This window comes from Vipera ursinii, assembly GCF_947247035.1.
Source record: "Vipera ursinii genome assembly, chromosome: 5".
Classification (NCBI taxonomy): domain Eukaryota; kingdom Metazoa; phylum Chordata; class Lepidosauria; order Squamata; family Viperidae; genus Vipera; species Vipera ursinii.
The window spans coordinates 40,681,471-40,706,160 of NC_139518.1; the positions used below are offsets into that span (position 1 = coordinate 40,681,471).

A 24,690-nucleotide genomic window follows, 5' to 3' on the forward strand; every position below is an offset into this window, starting at 1 on the left:
TTTCTGCCCTGGCCACTTTTTACAGAGGCAGACTGAAAGCATTTTAACAAACTGCATCACTGTCTGGTTTGGTGGCAGCAGTGCCTCAGATAGAAAGTCTATACAAAGAATGGTAAGGACAGCCAAGAAGATCATTGGAAGCTCACTTCCTGGTATTCAGGATGCTACTTATAAGTGCTTTGTGCTTAGGGTTCAAAGCATTGTTTAAGACCCCACACACCCACTTTACAATCTGTTTCTGTTGCTCCCCTCTGGGAGGAGGTCTCAAAGTATTTCTGGCAGGACTACCTGATTCTGTAATAGCTTTGTTGCCTATGCCATCCGTCTGGTAAACTCGCAAGATTCGTTTTTCTCGCCATGCACATGTATACATAACCCAGACTAGACTGTGTTGTTTCTCTGTGTCATATAATATGTGGGTATGTGCATAATTCTGTATTTATTTCTGTCATATTTATCTAGCGTATATTAGAGGTGGTGACCCTTTGAGAGCTGAGTGCAACAAAATTGCATTTTAATGTATGGCAATTAGTGTACATTCAAAGTAACAATAAAGTTATTATTCTATTCTATTATTCTATTGTATTCTTATTATAAGGATAGTAGGAATTTGTGTCACTAGAAGATGCATATTTGAGCACTAGATATTGGCTCCTTCGTTAAAAACTGATCTACTCCTGTACCTGGAACCGTTAAGCTTCTCACTCATTGATGTTTGAAAACGGTAAGAAACTAAAATGCCCAACTGATGCATTAAAACATGTATACTTTGTGCACAGAAATCTGTAGTTTTGAGTTTCTTCTATAGCAAGTAATCTGGATGATTTTTTTCTTGGGACAAAAAAGAAAAGGCTAACAGTGAAGAGGTACTACTAATTTATTTATTTATTGCTTTTATGTGAGATATTATTTGTGAAGACTCATGCATCTTAGATATAAATGCTAAATTACAGTTACCATTATCTTCTGTTGTAAATGACTCATTCTGAAGCAAATTACCAAAGACCTGATACTATGTTTATATCTCAGTGCTAGACTTAAGTAATGTGTAGCATCAATTTTAAACTTGTTTTGTACTATTTTCTTTGAAGAGTCCTCCAGAGGAACAGAAAGTGAAACAAAAAGGATATTTATTCCTGTTTGCCAATGCCTGTGTGCCTGCATATTCGAATGAACTACTGAAGTTTGTTAACCACATTAGTTTCCGCAGGAAAATACTTGACTTTTTTTTGCTTCCTCAGAAAAGCAATATTAAATTGCTAGTCTAAATGAACTTTTTTAATTGCAGAGAGTATAATCAGTGAAGAAATTTGTGTAAGTGAATAAGGCAGTGTTCATATGCCACACACTGGACTGCTAATTGTAATTTAAGTAATTGCTTTGCACTCACCAGCACATATAATGAATTTATTTTTCAGTATGTTATGCAAACTAAAAAAAATGTTGATTGACTAAACCAGGGGTCTTTAAACTTGGCCCTTTTATGACTTGTGGACTTCAACTCCCAGAATTCCTCAGCCAGCATGCTGGGAGTTGAAGTCCACAAGTCATAAAGCATGGTTGAGTTAGACAAGAGCGAACACATACAGACATTAGGAGAGGACCTTACAACCATCACCTGGTTGGGCTACTGCTTTATCTAAGGCTGTCTAAAGGCACATAAAATGGAATAAAATGTAATGTCTCATGTGCTAATTGATGTTAGTAAATCAGTGTTGCAGCCTGTAGTGACTGTCAGCATGTTTCCAGATTCAATTTAAAGAGTTGGTTTTAAGCCATAAAGCCCTCTATGGTTTTGTAAAGAGGGATCGTCATCCATCCTACTTAAGCTCTTTCGATATAAATAATATGGGGGAAATGCTGGTGGTTCTCCGCTATGCTGAAGTCAAGGAGTCTCGGATTAGAAAGAGGTACTTTTCCACTGTGTTGTGGGATAGTCTTCCACTGGAGATCAAAGCAAGCCAAAGAGGAGCTATTCTGAAGGGGTGGTGTTTTGTTTTTTTTAAATTAGGATAATTCTTTAAAAAGAACTCTGGTTTTAAACTGAGAGATGTTTTTCTGATTTATAATTATTATATAATTGTACAATATTTTATTTTGTTTTTAAATTGCTGTGAGTCCCATGAGACTGTGGAGGTCTAAAAGCCTAATAAATAAATCATTATATAAATAAATTCAGTCATTTTTATTTAAATCATTTATATCCAGCTTTCCTGTTCCTAAAAGCATTAATAACAAATAACATAATTGTTAAACATTATCTCCAACATAATATGAAGCTAAGTAAGACATCTCCACAGAAATATCTGAGATTACATCTGTCCTCCAATACAAAGTGTTTTGCATTGACATGAAAGAACACTTTATTTTTAATTGAACTGATTTATTTTAATAAAAAGGAGCAAATTTTTCAGATGCAAAAAATGAGAAAAGTCTTGTTCGGAGCTGAATAGCAAAGAATAATCCAGGAGTATAGTTTCTTAGGGACACGGTGGCTCAGTGGGTTAGGACGCTGAACTTGTCGATCAGAAGGTCAGCAGTTTGGTGGGTCAAATCCCGAGTGCCGTGTAACAGAGCGAGCGCCTGTTACTCATCCCAGCTTCTGCCAACCTAGCAGTTCAAAAGCACGTAAAAATCCAAGTAGTAAAATAGGGACCACTACGGTGGGAAGGTAACAGCGTTCCGTGCGCCTTAGGCATCTAGTCATGCTGGCCACATGACCACGGAGACGTCCTCGGACAAGCGCTGGCTCTTCGGCTTTGAAATGGAGATGAGCACCGACCCCTAGAGTCAGAAACGACTAGTACGCATGTGCGGGGGAACCTTTACCTTATAGTTTCTTATGCAAGATGTAACCTGGCCTCTTTTCCACCTAGGCTATTGTGTGTGCTCATGATAAAAATAAAAACATTTGCATTAGTTGCTCCCCAAGAAGTTCCATTATATGTAAACTTCTACACAAAATTTTTAAAAATTCACACTAACAGTGAATTTTAAGAACCAACTATGATTAAGGTTAGGTGGAACTGAAATAAAATATCCCCTTCAGTTTATTTTCCTTCATTAGATTACTATATAAGGTAAAGGTAAAGGTTCCTCTGCACATGCATGCTAGTCGTTTCCAACTCTAGGGGCCGGTGCTCATCTCCATTTCAAAGCCGAAGAGCCAGCGCTTGTCCGAGGACGTCTCCGTGGTCATGTGGCCGGCATGACTAGATGCCAAAGGCGCACAGAACGCTGTTACCTTCCCACCGTAGTGGTCCCTATTTTTCTACTTGCATTTTTACGTGCTTTCAAACTGCTAGGTTGGCAGAAGCTGGGACGAGTAACAGGCGCTCACTCTGTTATGCGGCACTCGGGATTCGACCCGCCAAACTGCCGACCTTCTGATCGACAAGCTCAGCGTCATAACCCACTGAGCCACCGCATGCCTTAGATTACTATATAGTTCATAGCAAATTGGACAGCATGCTATTACTGGAAGTTTTATATTCATGAACTAGAGAAAGTGTTTGTCATGTTTAGATATTATCAGTAATTACAAGATATAATGCCTTAAATAAAAAGATTGGTTGTAGCTGTAACTACTTGGGCACGTTATTTAGTTTATTCTAACTTGTTTAATTCAAATTTATTCTTAAATACTACTTTAAAATTATAATTACAGTCCATGCATATAGGTCCCACATATTTCCTAATCCTTCCTGCCTTGCTAACTCCAAAACTTGCATCCATTCAGATAAAGTAACACGATCTACACTGAGTTTACTGTACACAGTTTGGCCATTGCTCTCGAATATTAGCAATAAACCAAGAGGTTTTGCCACTGGAAGCCCTGAGGGAAGATTCAAGCTAATAATTGAGGATGTCAAGACAAATGTTATAGTAAAAGCAGCATTTGTAGTACACTAATGCCATCCATTCTGATCCTGAACCAAAGGGCTGTATGCCCTCTTGTGGCCAGCCAGAAAATAGTTTTAGATTCTGGCTACCTTATTATTAAGGATTTTGCTGAACAAGATTTTTGTTATGCAGTTTGCTTCATTCATGGAATCTTCATTTTTTTCCCTATGTCAGTCCCTGAAATTTACCCACTTCTTTGTTTTGTTTTAATTCTATAAAAAAAGAATATTACAGAAAAAATAGCTGGATAAATTTTTTTTGTTTGGTAGGGCTTCTTTCTGGAAGTGTTACAAGTTGCATGCTGTGTGGAAGAACTGATTTAAAAAATGAAACAAAATGCACCTGAGACAGAAAAGCAGTGTGGAACCTTTGAAAATTTGCTAGGCAGATTGGTAGTTTTTATACCACTTCCCATTCCTATTTTCATTTGCCTTCAGTATCTCCAAACCAGTTACCTTTTCTGCAAGGAACCAGGTTGCAGTTTTGATTTGCAAAAAGATGGATTCTCCTTTTCCACCATTGTGAACAAATTTGCATCCCTGTGATCACATTTCAGATTGATTTAGTTTGTAAGAAGAAACCCAGTCAGTGCTCTCATGAATAATGTTTGAGTCTAAACAGAAATACCATTTTACGAACATATTTTAGTTTTCTTTGAAACATAGGTAAAGGTAAAGGTTCCCCCACACATGCATGCTAGTCGTTTCCAACTCTATGGGTCGGTGCTCATATCCGTTTCAAAGCCGAAGAGCCAGCGCTTGTCCGAGGACGTCTCCGTGGTCATGTGGCCGGCATGACTAGACGCCAAAGGTGCATGGAACGCTGTTACCTTCCCACCGTAGTGGTTCCTATTTTTCTACTTGTATTTTTACGTGCTTTCGAACTGCTAGGTTGGCAGAAGCTGGGATGAGTAACAGGCGCTCACTCTGTTACGCGGCACTCGGGATTCGACCCGCCAAACTGCCGACCTTCTGATCGACAAGCTCAGCGTCCTAACCCACTGAGCCACCACTTTGAAACATAAATCTTACCTAATACTCTTGAACCTTTCTTCACTTTCTCCTGAGATGAATATTTAATCAGTTTCTAAGAGAACTGAATACAATATTCCTCTCTCGCCAGTTTGGCATTCCCTCTTTCAGGTCATTGTGAATTAGACAACACTAGAACTTAGGTGTGTATTCCCTGGATAGTATGGAAGAGCAGATTAACCTGTAAGCATTCAGGCTTGTGTAAAAACCATGCATATATGAGTTGATGTATTTGCATGTCCGAAAGTACTGTACACATATACCAACTAATAATTCTAGAAATCTGATTCTCCATATTCTTGAAAAGTAACACAACTGCTCTACTGAAAAACATTTTAATGAATGGCACAAAATATAGCCAATTAGAGTAGCGATTGATTACATATATCTGCCAATCAAAATAATTTCTAGTCCATGAAAATTTACATCATAATAAATCAATTAAGTTTTGCAGAGTTACAATTGACCAAGATAACTAGTCTAGAAAATTGTCAGGGAGTACTAGTTCTGGAACAAGCTTGCCAAACAAGGAAAGAAACACCTGTTTTTCAGATTAACTTCATAAATGTACAGATTCTGCCTTAGAAAAGGCTTCTTATACAGATTGTGTATGTTCTATTAGGCTCTAGCTAATTTCACAAAATGTGAATTGTAGTCTTTGACTTATGACCTTGGAAAAACAGTTACAACCTGGTTGCGAAGTTCTGACAGTTGGAGGCCTTCTCTCAGTCAATTCAGGTACTTGGTGACATGGCTGCATTTATGGCGACTACTAAGGCTTCCGTCTAATGTTTTTTGTGACTATATGAGCAAGAATTTCTTATAGATTTTTAATTCATTTATATTGGAAACACAAGAAATTAACTAAACACTTACCAAGAATTTTCAACATATTGGAAACAACATGGGAGTCACCAATCATTATCACCTTCATGCCTTATTAACATAAAACTGGATTTAACTTAGAAGAAGACCAAGTATAGGAAATGATATAAATTTCTAAAATTATTGTGTAGGAAAGTTGGTGGGAAAACTCTCACTCTCTCAATTAAGTTTTGCAGAGTTAAAATTGACCAAGATAACTACTCTAGAAAATTCTCAGGGAGTACTAGTTCTGAGAGATTCAGTACAGACAAATTAAATACTCAATCCAGCACATATTTATACCATGGTATTCACTATTGTAAGATATAGCACTGACCAACATGAATTAGACAATTGCCCAACAATTCATGAAGGATAATTCTACTAATGGCTTCTAAATATATATCTATATATATCTATATCTATATCTATATCTATATCTATATATAGATATAGCTATAGATATATATAGATATAGATATATAGATATATAGATATAGATATATAGATATAGATATATTGATTCAAATATTGGAGACATTTGTTTTCTGAACATCAGTTTCTGGCATAGGTGAGAGGGCCAAAGTGATTATTTTTGTCTTGCTTGTGGGCTTCCCATTGCCTTCAGATAGAGCATTGGAGCAGAATGCTGGACAGATGGACATATGATCCAATCCTTTTACTGATTTTTTTACAGTCTTTAAGTCTCTTAAGCACAGTAAAAAAAATCAAGAAATGATTACCATTTTAAAAATCCATGGCAGAATTCAAATTCAGTGTTTAAGAAATCACTGTAGATTTATTTTTCTTTTGTTTTAGAGTTTGGCCATTAACACATCATTGTTAACAAAAAAAAATATAAACTTCTACAAGTCTTAGCTAGATAAAAATCTTATAATTGTTTAAATTTTCCAATTTTTACCAATTCATTTATCATTTGGATTATTTCTGATTTCTGAAAAAATGAAAATGGAACCTTTATAGTCAGCAGTAATGCTTTGATTTTATTCTGGAGGGTGAGAATTGTTCTATTTCCCTCGAGTATATTGCTACTTCAATTGATTTGGGGTGAAATACAATTATAAGACATCATTGGGCTTAGAAATTAATTTTTCAGTAGAATCATAAGAGCAGTAAATAGTAATTAACCTGAGTATCACATGATGCTGCTATATTAACTGGAGAGGGTATACACTTAAGTATGTGGGATTTGCAGGGAGAAATCTATTTTATTCTTCTGTTTGCCAGCATGAGTGAGGCAGTGGCTTTTTCAGAATGGTGCCCTCAGATACACATTCTGTTTTGCCTCCCTTGTGCAAGGGAGTCCTCTGCTGAAATGCATAACAAGAAAACACTAATAGAAGGTTTCACAAAGAAGCTTCTTATGAAAATAAAAGTATCGGAAGTACCAACTAAAGAGAGAAGAGTCTTGAATGACAAAAGTCTTGGAAGGTTAAACTGCTGTACATAAATCATGCATTGATGCTTTTGTGTCTGGTGGTAACCCAGTGCCAACTATGTGTTGTTTTATCATATACAAATTAGTGTATGTGACATTTCCTATTTGTATATATTTGAATACATGTGTGGAAGTGACTTTGAAGGTTTTGTATGTCAGAGAATGAATTGTTACCTAAATTGTCATTGTGTATGAAAGATCATGGAATAATAATAATAATGGCATATTATGCTTCAGTGGATGATGAAAATGAAAGATTCCCAGATGAGTTTTGGCAAAATTCCACAACATTCTGAATAAATGTGTTCTGGGAAAAAACAAAGATGGGTGATATGAATGGATGGATGGGAATGAAACAAAGAAGTACTTAAACAGTGAGTCAGCCATTCAGAGATCTAAGAATGAATCAGCAGGGTGACTGGTATCTGCTTAGGAAAAGATACTGTTCGTCTCACTAACTGGTTTAAGTATGTCTATTCCTGCACACGCATGGCAAAACTAAAAGCTTGATTGATTTGATTGTTTATAATGAAAGTTTCAGAGAATTAGTGAAGAATGCAAAGATGATAAGAGCCTTGGTCAGGCAAGTAATTATTTTGGTAATGTCAAGAGTGGATCTTGACATGAAGGAAAATGTAGCAAATATCAGAAGTGAAAATACTGTACATGTTTTGTATGGACAATGTTAAAAAAATAAATTAATCCACTGAATGAATGATGAATGATGATAAGGCAATGATTCTCAAACTGATCCAGGAGGTGCACTGAGTGGTCCACTGTAATGTCCCTTTGTTCACCACCAGTCAGCTGGCTAGACCCTTATCATCAGTTAACTGGTTTGCAGAAGTGGATCAGTGAAATATGGTTCATTGAAACCTACACATGAAAATAAAGTAAGAGCATAAGTATAAAAATTTAGAAAATTAACAGTAGTGAATAACCCTTGAGTGCAGGTAACAGCCCATATATACTACCGCAAATGGAACTGAATTTTGCATATGTAACTCCAAAATATTTTATATTTCATTGGATCTTATTTTTCTCCTATACAAAGGAAAAATAATGAGTGATTCAATGATTAAGCATTTTTGAGGTGTTTGGCAAAATCTGATTGAAAAGGTACATGAAGTGACAATGTCCAAAAGTTTTGAAGCACGGTTATGTTATATGAAGTATATGGTGTCCAAATTCTTGCTTTGCGGAGACCTTGGTGCTTTCTGAGCTTGGTTGTTTGCTTGCAGATGTTTCATTACCCAATTAGATAACATCTTTAATACTAGAAGACAGTGAGATTTGTTCTTTTTTATATACAGTAACTTGCCCTGTCAGTTTTTGCTTTTTAGAAGATCATTGAGAAATATATGAAAGTAAGAAAAAAGGTTTATTGCATCTTTATTCATTTAAAGAGAGTATGTAAAAATTGGCTTGAATTACAGAATGTTTTGCATGATTATTTTTTAATGTATAAAGAATGCTTATGATGATGTTAGATATATCAGTCAGCAGTGTCAATGTATCTGCATTTTTGTATGCAGATCATACTGTGCTGTTGGTTGACAACCCTAATTGGAGTTAATATTAAATGGGTTGTATGAGGCAAAGAGGTACACAGACCTGTTTCAAAGAACAAAATACTGTAGTTTGACAGGGAAAATGGAATAAATGTTTATAAATTACACATATATGGTGAAAAATTAGAGTAAGAAGATGAATGTATATATGTACTTTTGTAGAAAGTTTCCCAAAATAGAAAAATTGAGACATTTTAAGACATGCAAATATGGGTGGTAACATAATATGCATGTTTTTGTGAGCAATAATGTTGAAAGAAGCAGAAATAGCTGTGTATAAGTGTGCTTCTGCTCACCTAGTTATGTGGGAGTAAGAATTGTTATAACATAAAATTAAATGAATACAGTGGGAATTGGCTACTTAAGTGAATACATATGATCGAACAAAGGCAGGGTCAGAAATACAAGGGGGCCGAAGGAATGTGGACTTAATGAAAAAGTGAGTGACCATGGTGCAAGAGGTACATTGAAGTAGCTTAATTAGATAGAGAAGGACCAAACGCAAAATAAATATAAATATAAATATAAAGAATGAATGGATCAAGAGGAAGGGGAAAACCATGCAAATTGTGTTTGAATTAAATTGATGAAATTCTCAGGAACAGACAAAATAAAATTGTATGAAGCTGCATGTGGAGTCAAAGCAGGAAAGGGTGCTGTGGAAAGTTACAAGGTTAAGGATAGCTGTAAGTAATTGTGTCTGTTTAAATTAGGTTTACATTTACTTAAAAAAATATCTTATTGCCCACCTTTCATTTCTGTTGCCCGTTATGTCTCTCTTTTTTCTAGCTTTGCATATTATAGTTTGCCCCGAAAGAAAATAATATAATAAAATTATAATAAAATTATAATATAATATAATATAATAAATATAATATAATATAATATAATATAATATAATATAATATAATATAATATAATATAATATAATATAATATAATATAATATAATATATATGAATGAATATGCACATGTACATGCACACACACAAATATATACACACTTTTTTCTTGTCAACTCTTTCATGTTAATCTCATCAGATGTAACTCCGACAGGAGAGTCTCACCAAGCAGGGAGATTGGCAGTATATACATTTAATAGATAGATAGATAGATAGATAGATAGATAGATAGATAGATAGATAGATAGATAGATAGATAGGCTTTAAATTGTAAATAAACCACGGTGCATTGAATTTTGGAGGAAGCTGTGCCCACAAACTTAACTTCCTCCATTCATGTATCTTATCTAATTACGTGACAGACATTACTATATATTTGCCTTTTTTGATGTACTAAGAAATGTAGTTTGTAAATCTGAATTTATGCTGAATTGCCATATACAAGAATTCATAGGCAAATAATAATTTTAGTACCCTTTTGCAGGAAATTTGTCAGACATAAAATTCTCCTAAAGTTTAATGCTTCAGCACTTAAAACAATATAGATTTTTGCTACATGTTCAAGAATTCTTGAAAGTATGGAATCATGTAGTTAGCTTACATTAACATAGGGCCAGAGCCTCCTTCCTCCATTGCTCCAGAGCAGGGGTAGGCAACCTTGGCTCTTTTATGATTCGTGGACTTCAACTCCCAGAATTCCTGAGCCAGGCAGCTCAAGAATTCTGGAAGTCCACATAAAAGAGCCAAGGTTGCCTACCCCTGCTCCAGAGCAAAAGATAACATTGCATAGAAAACCAGAGGAGGACAAGTCTCACCCTCGATATTGTGCCTTTGTTCTCCTCTGCCTGCTATATATCCTTCGCCACTGAGGGGGAGTGATTCACAACTATGAATGAGCAATGCCACAATTCCCATGCTTCACTAGCACAATATTAATCAATGCATTTATACTCCCTATTTCTGGGATTTTTGTCCAATACTCAAGACAGTGTACAATAAAAATATGAAATAGAAAGCAACATATTTCTTTTTAAAATTTAATAACCAGAGAATTCCAGGGAATAGCAATCATGTGGTCTGAAATGTAAGAATGCAGTAACTATTCTTCCCCGGGAAGAAAGATAAAGTAGATGAATACTGTTTAGAAACTTGCTGATAACAGATTTGTTTTAGCTTTATTGTCAGTTCATCTTACTGGTTCTTCTAAGTGCAATCCAAAATGAACAGTTCAGGTTCTAAATACTCTATAATTTCAAGTTCGTCACAGCTGAAATCTATTATATTCTAGAGTACTTTGCCCATTTTTTTTGGTAAATAAAGGTTATAATCTATCCTGGGATTAACATTCAGCTGTTAATGAAGGAAAATGATTTTTATTTCTGTTTTTTATCCTACTTGGAACAGGATAATTAAAGCTGAATCTAGCATGCATTTATATGGAAACAATTTTTAGTGAATTGAACAGGGCTTTATTTATGTATAGATATGTATGAAACTTGAAACTTTAATACAGCTAAAGACCAGCATTGTACAATGCCGTAGGTAGGTTGAAGATGTTAATACTGTACATGAATGTACAGTACATGAATGCCTCCTACGTTTTAGACTGCATATCTGAGCAAAACTCGTTTATTAAAATGTCAGTGATATTGATTCTTGGATTATATATTTTTATGTTGATCTACTTATACAGTGAGGGAAAAAATGATTAGATCCCCTGCTGATTTTGTACATTTGCTCACTAACAAAGAAATGATCAGTCTGTAATTTTAATGGTAAGTTTATTTTAACAGTGAGAGATGGAATAACAACCAAAAAAATCCAGAAAAGCACATCTCAGGCGGGATTTTGTCCCACTCCTCTTTGCAGATCCTCTCCAAGTCATTAAGGTTTTGAGCCTGACAATTGGCAGCTCGAACCTTCAGCTCCCTCCACACATTTTCTATGGGTTTAAGGTCTGGAGACTGGCTAGGCCACTCCAGAACCTTAATGTGCTTCTTCTTGACCCACTCCTTTGTTTTCTTGGTTGTATGTTTTGGGTCATTGCCATGCTGGAGTACCCATCCACAATACCCTGGCTGAGGGAAGGAGGTTCTCACCCAAGATTGGACGCTACATGGCCCTGCCCATTGTCCCTTTGATGCCCTGAAAATGTCCTGTCCCCTTAGCAGAAAAACACCCAGAAAGCATCATGTTTCTACCTCCATGTTTGACAGTGGGGATGGTGTTCTTGGGGTCATAGGCAGCATTCTTCCTCCTCCAAACATGGTGAGTTGAGTTAATGCCAGAGAGCTTGAGTTGAGTTAATGCCAGAGAGCTCGATTTTGGTCTCATCTAACCACAACAGTTTCACCAGTTCTCCAGCATGATAGATGGAGAATCCATGAATGGGTTAACTCTGTCTTCCTGCCCAATTAGACTAAGTCAGTCAAACTTGCCACACCTCTCCTGGGCCAGGACACCTCCCAGTCACGACTTAGTCTGTGCCCAGAAAAGACGTAGCAAATTTGGTTCCCAGAATCCTGCTGAGTCTTCTCTTCAGAGTAATTGGAGCAGGTCATATAGTTCCCCCTCCCTTTGTGGATTCTTGTCACCCTAGGGTTCTTCTTCCCCTTTCCAGCTTCAAGCTCTGTCTGAGCTGCAGCCTTCCAAAAGCCTCAGCCTTTCATTTTCGGCGGCCGCCATTTTGAATGCCTGCTGTTTATTGTCAGTTCAGGGGGAGTTTTTCTCAGTTCAGCTGTCTGTTTAAGAATGCCTGAAATTGCAGGAGCTCGTGAAAACGTTCCTTTTTTTTTAGCTGCAAGCTCTGACTAAGCTGCAGCCTCTTCTGACTCTCTGGCTTTTGCTTTCGCAGCGTGTTTATTGCGGCCGTCATTTTGAATTCTGTTTTTGAATTTTCCAAGTCTTTGGGGAGGCTTTCACTTAGAAATTCTTTGTTACTTGTTTTTTTCAACGTGCCTGAAGTAGCAGAGGCACGCGAAGAGTTTAACATTTGCTTGCCTTCTATCCGGTCTTGAGGGGAAGGAACAGATTCCCTCCTGTGCTCATTTTCAGTAGCGGCCGCCATTTTGGGCGTTGCTGTCGTCCCAGTTTTTCCGGAAAGCTTTGGGCTCAGTTTTGTTGTGATTCAGGGTCAGCCTGTGGGTTCAGCAGTTGGGTCGGATGACTCAGATGAGGGGGAGGAGGGGGGTGTTGAAGAACTTGCTGATGATGGCTTTGAGGCTCCGCAGAGCCCCCAGCCAGGCCCCTCCTACCTGGTGGAGACCCAGCTGTGTGAGCCTGACAGTGTGGATGAAGATGACCCACAGCTGGCCCTGTTCAAGGACGCCCGATGCAGGAGGCAGTCAAGTAGGAGCAAGCAGAGGAAGGCTGTGGGACTTCTCGGAAGGAGGCAAAGAGAGGCCACGCCCTGAACTCTTTATAAAGGGAATGTTTGGGGGAGGGCTGGTTTGCTGGCTCCGGTATCTTGTTTCATCTTGTTTGTTTGTTTTTGTAATAAATTTGGCAGACGTATTCCAGCCTTTTGCCGTCTGTAAAGGGGTTGCCTTTTCTGCAAGGCCGTTAGCAGGCTGGTACAGAACAAGTTTGTCCTTGCCAGCTCAGGAGGGGGAGGGGGTGGATTTCAAGCATCCCCAAACTACAGAGTTGCAGTTTGCTTTGTCAATCCAAGGGAAGCTGGCCTCTGAGGCGAGAACAGGAAATCTGAACTTTCCTTCCGCAGGACCCACCAGGCTTCAGCATGGGCGGTGAGGGCGGCCACATCCACCTCTTTCTTTGCCAGAACCTCCTTTCTCTGGCTCCACCAACTTCAGGCCAGAGTACCCCCGGAAGAAGTCCGAATGCACCAGGACTTATCCAAGTTTGTGGCTGCTTCGGAGTACATGGCGGATGCATCTTTACATGCCGCCAGGTTCTCTTCTAGGGCCATAGCCTCCAATGTTACCACTCGCAGGCTCCTGTGGCTCAAACACTGGAGAGCGGATGTTAAATTCAAGTGGTGCTTGGCGGCTGCCCCTTACCGTGGTGGTCAGCTTTTTGAGGAGGCTTTGACACCTTATTTGGTGGAGAACAAGGACAAGCATAAGGTGATGTCTCATCCTCTTAGACGGGCAGATAGACGGCCTACCCCCTACGTCTGCAGGCAATTTTTCCGATCAGGATCGGGGTTTGCTCAGCCTTCCCGCTCCTTCCCTCCCAGGTCTGACCATCAATTTGACGGCTTTGGTATGTCCCATTCGTGGATTCTCCATCTATCATGCTGTAGAAGGGGCGTTGTCTTACCTGAATACCTTTTCTCAGCATGATGATGGAGAATCCACACCTACCCCTTAGTGTCCGTCAGGTCCTGTGTCAGGGGTATGGGAGCCAACACATCGGAATGTCTTCATTTGCTTTGCCTTCTTCGTGATTGGGAGGTGTCCTGGCCCAGGAGAGGCATGGCAAGTTTGAATGACTTAGTCTAATTGGGCAGGAAGACAGAGTTAACCCATTCGTGGATTCTCCATCATCATGCTGAGAAAGGGCATTCAGGTAAAACAACGCCCCTTCTCTCCTGAATGTTCATTGGCAAATTTCAGACAGGCCTGTGCATGTATTTTGTTGAGCAGAGGGACTAAAGGACTGCAGGATTTCAAGTCCTTCACAGCGTAGTGTGTTACCAATTGTTTTCTTGGTGACTATGGTCCTAGCTGCCTTGAGATCCTCCCGTACGGTTCTGGGCTGATTCCTCACTGTTCTCATGATCATTGAAACCCAACGAGGTGAGATCTTGCATGGAGCCCCAGACTGAGGGACATTGACAGTTATTTTGTGTTTCTTCCATTTGCGAATAATCACACCAGCTGTTGTCGCCTTCTCACCAAGCTGCTTGGCGATGGTCTTGTAGCCCATTCCAGCCTTGTGTAGGTCTACAATCTTGTCCCTGACACCCTTGGCAGCTCTTTGGTCTTGGCCATGGTGGAGAGTTGGAATCTGATTGATTGATTGCTTCTATGGACAGGTGTCTTTTATATAGGTAAGAGCTGAGATTAGGAGTACTCCCTTTAAGTGCTCCTAATCTCAGCTTGTTATCTGTATAAAATCTTGCTGGTTGGTAGGGGATCAAATATGCAAATCAATTTATAACTTTTTTGAAATGCATTTTTCTGGATTTTTTTTGTTGTTTTTGTTTCTCACTGTTAAAATTAACCTTTATAACCATTTAAATTATAGACTGATCATTTTTTTGGCAGTGGGCAAGTGTACGTAATCAGCAGGGGCTCAAATAATTTTTCCCCTCAATATATGTTACTTGATTAGAATGGATTGCTTATAATTCCAAAATGTACTCCATGTGGCATGTAATTCTTAATCAGAAAGAGGGAGAAAGGTGTAAAATTATATTCTGGACTGGTTTTGTTTTTTGTCTGTTATGATTAAAAGACAACTAGAGGTTAGAGCCACTTTGCAGGAACCAAATATATGAGGTAATTTCCTTGTTATCTTAATTTGGCTCATTGCATTCAATTAGAATTGCTGGAATTGTATGTAATACTAGATAAACCATGTTCTGTTGTACTGTCTTAATCTGATCTTGCTTTGTGGACTCTTTCTTCACAGAAGCAGAAAGATTCAAATCCGGAATATTCCTCCACATTTACAGTGGGAGGTAAGGGATAAGATGGATTATTTTCTGCAGTCTATTTTCCCCAAATTATGTATAAGAAATATTTTTTTACTATTTCTCCATAATATTATCTAGGATATTATAGTAGGCTTACAGAGGATAAAGTACTTATTGTAATTTGTATTGACTCAATGCCAGTAGTATATGCAAAAAATTGCGAATTTGGACCCTTTAAGCTGAAATGGCCAATACAGAAGTATTCTGATTTTAGAAACCTCTGGTAAGATCAGAACAGCTTTGGGACATTTCTATAAGGTCAAAGTAGCCCATTTGAAATTTGAAATACTGTATGTGCTTCTATTTGATGTCCAATAGATAAGCATTAAATGATACTGTTCTAAAATGCATATCAGAATAGGTGTTACGAGCATACATTGTCAAATTATCTCTACAACTTTTGCTGCTGTGAGTTAATTCAATCAATCAGAACTCTGTATTGTGATTTAGTACATTAAAACGCATGTTCCTGTTGTTCTGTTTTAGTTATGTTTCATATAGTAGACTAACAAAGTGTGACTTAAAATTGCCATTTATATGTGATGAATGCTACTTCCAAATGTACCTCAGCTACAGTGAGGTCTTAAATCCATCAGTTTCCATTGAGGCATCAAGCAGAAGAGTTATAGTTCAATGTTAGAGCACATGCCTTGCATATAAAAGATCCTAAATTATATTTGTGTCATCTCTAGGTTTTTCTAAAATCTGAGGGAACTGCAGCACCAAACTAGATAGAACAATTATTTAACTGGAGAGAAGGCCACTTGTTGCAGGAATCCTATCACTAAATTTCAGGTTTTTAAAAAGCTGTCCATAAGTGCTTTGCAGTTATGAAACGCAGAGCAGTTTATAGATTAACAGGTTGATTGTCTTGGTCTGGTTTCTTAAGTCAGCTGGAGTAATGAGGGCAGTGGATCACTTTTGGCCAGCCATAGCTTGAGAATGAAGTCTTAATATATCTGGAAGGCATCAGTTTATGGAAAACGGATCTGTAGAGAGATTGTGAGTGTAATTTGTGGCTTATTGTTTCATTAGTATTGTATATTGGAAAGACTTAATTAAACCAAAGAATGAGGCAGTATGGTTACTTTCCATAGTTTTGGAGTCCTAAAAAGATTTTTTAAAAACCCTTCAGAACAGGTTGATAGAGGAACATTTGGGGACGGAACCTTTTGTATCAGTAGTCTCGGTTGCAAGACTAGATTATTTTTCCACTCTGGGCAAAGGAGTTGTCAGGAATGACTACACATGAGTGTTTGTTTTTCTTGGTCATCATTATCACAAATATGATGATTTTGCTCATTAGAAGGCCTGTTGTGCTGCTTTTATATAGAGGCTATTGTGCTAGTAAAATGACTGGGTGGCAATAAAAATCAGGTGATTGAATTTCTGCTTTCGAGTATTGGCTGAAGGGGACAGCTTAAATGTTTTATTCTGGGAAAGGGGGTTGCCTGGCAATCTGTGTCAGCAATCTGTTAGGGAAGAGTGAAACATCTGCAATGGTCTTTCAGCTCAAAGGCTGCACTAGACTTAGCGTGAAAGAGAAAGACTGATATTCTAAACTGAGGCATGTGCAAGGCCCATTTTTTTGAAGAAGATTCAAAGGTTTTATGGAATGAAATAGGTGTCTTTAATAAACTTAAATTCCTTCCTCTCCCCATCAAAGAAAGAGTTCAAATAATTGGGTCTGCTCATTATAGGGCAGTCACATATTTCCACCCCAAGTTCTTTTTGTACCTACATACCTTCTTTGTACCTGAGCTATCAGCTGTACTTAATTCTCTTCAATATTAAGGTAGGTTGGGAATTGATCTAGCCATTTATAAAATCCCTTAGAGCCATTACTTTGTGAAGTTCTTTTTTTTACTAGTTTATGAAACAAGAAAAACAAAGAGGAACAGAAAAGACTGGAAAATTATATGCTAAAAATATTTCAAAACATTTTATCACATTCCTCGTATTCCTTATTCATTAAAAATAGGCTAATTCAAAAGTTGATTTCAATCATCTTAATCAAACAATCATCACTTTCCATTTGACTGCTAATAAAGTTAAGTTGGAGTCAGTTGAAGAGAGGGCTGATTTGTGCTTTAGTAACTTAATTTGACAATTTTTCAGAATTTTGTTACCTATATTTTGTCTGATTTCTATTTCAGGTGCTAGATGGTCTTTTAGCTCAGCATGGCACAGTAGAGAATGTAGAACAAGGTAAAGACATTTCCTGCTGCTTTTGTTTTTATATAATTTAAAATGCTTTATTAACATTAAACTTTCTTTAGAGACCAATGTACGCATTGAATATCTGCTTTATAGTACTTGAAGATAATAAGTTTACTGTTGACCTTGTGGTGTTTAAGAAGATTTTTAGTGAAGTATAAATGCTGAAACATTAACAAACAGATTTTCTTGAAGTTATAGGACTATTTATTCACCCCAGCATAACCATTAAAAGGAAGAAGATCTAGGGCTACTTCCTGGATGGTTCATATCTCTTTAACCAGGTCAAAGGTTTACTTGCTGTGACTGCAATAAAACAAACTTGGTTAGTTTTAATTATAATTTAGTTCATTTTGTTACCAAAGTTCAATATGCTATGTAAACTTCAAAAATGACTTAATTCAAGTAATCAAATCTTCTGAGACTCCAGCTATGATATATCACAGAAGGAGAAGCTCTGAATATCATAATGTATGAAGGCATAGGTGCTACTGTATGGGCACTTGAAAATATCTGATTAGCAGAGGGGGGCACAGTAGTTGTCTCCAGGTTTTCTACATGTATCTTAAAAGAACTAGAATATTTGATATTATTCTGAAATACGTTGCTTTGTCTTTCCAAAAGCCAGAAATCCTGTTAGCCTGTACACTAATAAAACTGTGGACTAAGCAATTTTTAGGTCACCTTAAAGAGTTCTAATATTCTTTTATAAAAAATTAAAAGTAAAACTCAAATGGGAATTTTCTTATAGATGTTTTGATGACTGATAGATGCATGCTGAGGTAGCCAAGTTATTTCCACATTTCTGACATTTCTCTCTGTGATTCTAAACCAAACAATAATTTCAGGTGAGCATATATGCACTCTTTAGAAGTGGTAAGGGAATTTCCAGCCTGTTAATTCTATTTAGATGATTCAACATGGGTTACATTAACTATGAGTTTATTAGATGATTTGCTTGTTCATTGCCATTGGATCTAATTGTCCTGCATTGGTATATGTATGTATTTATTCATATTTATTTGCTTCTGTTGAAAATGGATATCATCATCCTGTTCTGAGATTCAGTTTTTTTCTTTGATATATAAAAGTTTTCTTGGGGTTTAAATTGGGCTGGATGGAGATTTTCAGCATGATTGTTACTTGCTGTGATTTCTTAACATTTAAAATGTTGTCAAATTAGATGAGTTGTCCTATAGATTACTTCTTTCTTGCTATTTAGCAAATGAACACAGTATCGTTACAAAAATCACCGCTAACACTACGTATTTTGAGCCTGCATATTTCATCAGTTTATGTACTATAGCAAGAAACTCAAAGCTGTTTCTAACTAAAAGTATCTCAAACCAGAAGATGACTGTAATGAAGGTACTAGTTCATAGGATTATTTAGACCATGTCAATAATGGAAACTAGCTGGTTCTCAGACTATGTGCAGATGGATTCACTTCATCTTAGATGCATATTGTGGCATGCCATTTTATGAAATGTGAAATAGTTAGATACCAAACTTCACTCTGATTTGAATTCTACTTCCCATGTCATATGAACTAAATCAGTGATGGCGAACCTTTTAGAGACTTGAGTGCCCAAACTGCAACCCTTGCAGGGTCGTGCCGAGGAATTTAGTCAACATCTGTCGGATAAAATCGCTCTGATTCGGACCGGTTTGGACTCCAGCTGGGCAGAGTCAGGCGATCAGGACACGGGCGGTCTTGTCAATGTTATCTGGGAAGAGTTTGATTCTGTGACCCCTGATGAAGTGGACAGGATTATGGGGAGGCTGAGCTCCTCCACATGTTTGTTGGACCCGTGCCCTTCCTGGCTGGTTTATGCAGCTAGGGAGAGGACACGAGGCTGGCTCCAGGCGGTTATATCTGCTTCTTTGAGTGAGGGTTATTTCCCCACCGTCTTGAAGGAGGCGGTGGTGAGACCTCTCCTCAAGAAGCCTGCCCTGGACCCAGCTGTTTTGAACAACTTTCGTCCAGTCTCCAACCTTCGCTTTCTTGCGAAGGTTGTTGAGAGTGTGGTGGCGCATCAGCTCCCTCTAGTCCTGGATGAAGCGGATTATCTGGACCCCTACCAATCGGGTTTCAGGCCCGGGTACAGCACGGAGACGGCATTGGTCGCTCTGGTGAATGATCTCTGGAGGGCGCGGGATAGGGGATATTCCTCTGTCCTAGTCCTATTAGACCTCTCAGCGGCTTTCGATACCATCGACCATGGTATCTTGCTGCGGCGTCTCAGGGGATTGGGAGTGGGAGGCACAGTTTTTCAGTGGTTCTCCTCCTATCTCCTGGGACGCTCACAGTCGGTGTTGGCAGGGGGGCAGAGATCGGCCCCTAGGTCTCTCGTTTGTGGAGTTCCTCAGGGGTCGGTTCTCTCGCCTCTCCTGTTCAACATCTATATGAAACCGCTGGGTGTGATCATTCGTGGTTTTGGAGTTGGGTATCATCAGTATGCCGATGATACCCAACTTTTCTTTTCGACCCCAAACCACCCCAGTGATGCCCTCGCCGTGATGTCCCGTTGCCTGGAGGTGGTTCGGGTCTGGATGGGGAGGAACAGACTTCAACTCAACCCTGACAAGACTGAGTGGCTGTGCATTCCGGCATCCCGAGACATTCAAAATGTTCCATCTCTTTCTATGGGGGGTGAGCTCTTACCCCCCGTGGATAGGGCTCGCAACTTGGGAGTCCTCCTAGATTCACGGCTTACCCTGGAAGATCATATAGTGGCCGTGACTAGGGGGGCTTTCGCCCAGGTTCGCCTGGTGCGCCAGTTGCGGCCCTATCTGAACCGGGATGCCCTGTGTACGGTCACTCATGCGCTCGTGACCTCTCGCCTTGACTACTGTAATGCTCTCTACATGGGGCTTCCCTTGAAGACCACTCGGAGGCTCCAACTGGTACAGAATGCGGCCGCGAGAGTTGTCTTGGGAGTTTCCCGGTACTCCCATGTTACACCTTTGCTCCGCGAGCTGCATTGGTTACCAGTTGTCTTTCGGGTGAGGTTCAAGGTGTTGGTTACGATCTTTAAGTCCCTACATGGCATGGGTCCGGGATACCTCAGGGACCACCTGCTGCCGGCATCGACTCCCCTCCGCCCTGTGCGTTCCCACAGAGAGGGCCTCCTCAGGGTGCCGCCAGTCAGGGAATGCCGACTGGTGGCCCCCAGGGGGAGGGCCTTCTCTGTGGGCGCTCCGGCATTATGGAACCAACTGCCGGTGGAGCTCCGGATGGTATCAGACCTCCGAACTTTCCGTCGGGGCCTGAAGACCCACCTGTTTGAAATAGCTGGTCTGGCCTGATGGGGGATTATGGGTTTTTAATTGTTTTTTAAATTTGTATTATTGTTTTAATTGGGCATGGGTTTAATCTTTTTTAATTTTTGTATTGTCTTTTTTATATATGCCCTGTGAACCGCCCTGAGTCCCTACCAAGGAGAAGGGCGGTATATAAATCAAATAAAAAACTAAAAAAAAAAACCCCAAAACCCACTTATTTATCGGTAAGTACCAGGGTTGCATTAGCATTGTGGTGCCCTCGGGGGGGGGCAGGGAGGCGCCTCAGTGCCGCCTCTGGCACACAAAAATTAGGGTTGCAGAAACGACCACCATGGTGCCACAGGGTGCAGATACACTGCGCAAGAACAGCAGGGTTAATGAGTATTATGCAGGCACTAGCCCCGCCCCATTTGCAGCGCTTGCGTGCTCACGGCCCCGTGTGCGCATGCACGCATGTAAAATGCTTCCCCCTCCCTTCCAGTCCACCAATCGACAATGGTTGGTGACCTCTGCTCTACCACCTCTACTCGAGCTTGCTAGTTGGCCACTTTGCCTCCTTTGTGCTGGGCAGGGCTCCTGCTCTGGGCAGCGGTGGCCTGATGGACCTGCTGCTGGCGGCGGCGGCACGCGTGCCAACAGAGAGGGCTCTGAGTGCCGCCTCTGGCATGCGTGCCGTAGGCTCGCCATCACTGAACTAAATAAATGATAACAGAATGATAATGTGTTCTAATTTTGTCAGGTTCACACGAATTTAGTAAAAAAATTCATCCAGTTTCAGAATTTATTTTCAGGTGGTTTTTTTTAAAGATCCAAATATGAAAATGCTATTTTTTTGTATTCAATTTTTCCTATATAAAGTATTATTCTGTGCAACTTTCTCTAATATACTTTAAAACAACCTTAATCTGGAATCACATTTCTAAAATGGAGGAAATGTACATTCAGAAGATAGATATCTTTTAAGTAGCTATTGAGAGCCATATTGGGGTAGTGGTTAAAGCATTGGACTAGAAAATAGAAAACTTTGACTTCTAGCCCGATCTTAGGCATGAAACTGTGTGACCTTGAGCCAGTCACACACACTTTCAGCCCCAGGACAGAGGCAATGGCAAATCACTTCTGAAGTCTTGCCAAGAAAGCTTTGGACTTGTCCAAGCAGCCTCCAAGAATCAGCTTTGATTCAAAGTCAGCAAAAGAGAAAAAGAAAAAATCTGCCTACTAATTTGAGGTGTGCAGACTTCACTAGTTTGCTTTGAAAAGATTGCCACACTAATATTTGTCCTACTCCCATTTTCTTGGATTGAAAATCTGCACAATCTGTATTTTCTTGTTCAGTTGCTATTGACTTTGTACAAGGTTCTACAAAAATGTTTGTCCTCATGATATTTAAAATACACCTTTCTGAAATTTTTCCAGTTGGTTGCCACACATATGTATTTGTTTTGTTTTTGTTCCTTAGTGAACACAGAAGCGGAGACAGCAGTTGTCAACGTTACATATGCAACAAAAGATGAAGCAAAAGTGTAAGTGGTTATGATACTTTCAGGTGTATTTTCCACTTATCCTGGTCTTTTAGTTTTATTCTCTTGGCAGGTTCTCTTAAATTTTCTTTCTGCATTTACAAGTTTAAAAATTGACATAGAATTCCCCGTTGCTGTTATCCCATAAATTTCAATCTGCTGCCGCCTCAATTTTCTGCTGAGTCAGAGCTGATACTAATCAGCTAATGAGCTTTGATTTTGAGAGCAGTGCAGAATAAATATTATAAAATTGGAGTGCCGTATATGAGATGTTAAATACTTCTTAAAGCACTTCTTGGAAAAAGGAATTCTGTGCCGAGGAAAGGATTGGCAGGTACACTCTCATGTGTATCCATAGAAGAATAATGGGCATATAAATATAATCAATCAATCAATCAATCAACCTTGGTTTGTGTTCTACTTATGAAATCATAGAACCAGAAATAGCTATTTGGGTCATTATGTCTAGCTCTCTGCTCAGTGCAGGAATCCCAATTCCTGCAGATTTGTCTAGCTTCTCGTTCAACATACCCAGTAAAATTGAGCCTGCAAGCTTTCTAAGCAATTGATTCCACTGTTAAATTGCTCTTACGTAGGATTTCTTTTTCCTGATACTCAGTTGGAATCTGCTTTTTTGAACTTTAATAAATCTTTTTCTGCATTTAGAATAACAGTGAGCATGTCTCGGATCTTTTTCTGAGTGACATCCTTCCAGATATATAAAGAATGCCATCATATCTCCTCACTCTTCTTTCTCAGCTAAGCTTTCTCAGTCTTCAATCTCTGTTTATAGAGGTTGATTCTAACCCTTGATCATCTTTGATCTTTGATTCTAACCCTTGATCATCTTCATTAATCCTTCTTGGAGTCTACCCAGTTTGTCTGAAACTTTCAATCATAGTTCTGATTTATGTGGTAAACATTTAGCTTCTCTCATTCAATTGAAATTGGCTTCATTTCATATGCTACAGCTTATTTTTTAAGTAACTATACTCAGAATTATGGTGCAAATTCCATTGCAGCAAGCCATTTATTTAACATACCATTGTATCTGCATGAGATCCCAGTGTTTATAATCATAAATCAATAATTAAAAAATCTATGCTGAGATTATCAATAATTAAATGATGTTGAAATAATATCACAAAAAATGTAACAACATGATAAAACAATCATAATAAATAGTGTCTGATATTAACCATTAGATGCTCCCTGGAAGAACAGCATCATAACTATCTTCCAGAAAATAGTAATAGACACAGCAAGACCCGGCGTTAGAGCCTGGAGGATCCATAAGGTTGGGTCTCCAGCTGAAAAGTAAAATTGAACCCAGCAACGTAGGTGCCACCAGTGTGAAATGCAAGTATAAAATTTTACTAGTAACCTGTATTTGCCAGTAAACAAGCCACCATACTTTGTATTAACTGTATTTTCAAGGTGGGCTTCAAAAATAGATCATATGGCAGTAGTCCAGCTATGTAATACTGAGGACATTAGCTGCTATTTCGAGTACTCAGGGCTGCTACTAGTATACTAGCCAAGTCTGCCCATCCAGCAGTGTCTATGAATCTAAAAGAAACTCTTAAGTCATGGACCTTGCTCCCTTAGGGCTTTCTCCTCAAGAGACAACACTGGAGTTAACAAGAATCTTAATGAACAATCAGTAATGCTGTCTCCTTTGGATTCAATTTCACACCATTCCATTCCATCCAGAATCTAAAATGTCCAGACATTAGAATAAGACTGCCATGCTATCACTTTTATGGTTTTGCTACTGTTAATACTGCCAGTAACACAAATACTTATTACAACAATGCACTGTATGATAGTGCTTCCAATACCCAGATCTTGCTTGCAGTGCAGAAAGATATGGTGGTTGATGATATCAAAGGCTGTTGAGAGATCTAATAAGACCAGAAGGGGTGCTCCATCCCAATCCAGTTCCTGACAAATGTCATTCACCAGCATAAATGGTACCATTTCCATTGAATTTGTCAGATCAAATGAATGCCTATTAAGAAAAGGGCAAGGCTGCAGACCTCTTCAAATAAGCAGTGACAGATGTCACCTTCTGCCTTTCATTCTGCCACCTGCACTCTGAAGGAACTAGGAAAGCATAGAATTAATGTGCAAGTTCCATAAGGTATACATTCATCAAAGGCCAAAAGGAATTCCTGCTGGTATGGCAAAATGTCCCCTCAGGCACCACTCAAACCCTGTGCACACTGAAGAAACTTTTGGAGTGCGAAATGGTCACAGTAGCCAGGCAAATATTCT

General features: G+C 38.9%; 1 protein-coding gene across 4 annotated transcripts in view; it reads left to right on the top strand.

The window, feature by feature from the left end:
- The window catches only part of IGF2BP2 (insulin like growth factor 2 mRNA binding protein 2), a 78,435-nt gene that overhangs the window by 26,501 nt on the left and 27,244 nt on the right, over positions 1-24,690 (top strand). For all 4 annotated transcript variants that reach the window (XM_083363728.1, XM_083363730.1, XM_083363727.1 and 1 more), the window contains 3 exons: positions 15,328-15,376; positions 17,548-17,599; positions 22,353-22,416. In XM_083363728.1, coding sequence (XP_083219854.1) covers positions 15,328-15,376; positions 17,548-17,599; positions 22,353-22,416 — 165 coding nt within the window. The remainder of the gene's footprint in view (positions 1-15,327; positions 15,377-17,547; positions 17,600-22,352; positions 22,417-24,690) is intronic.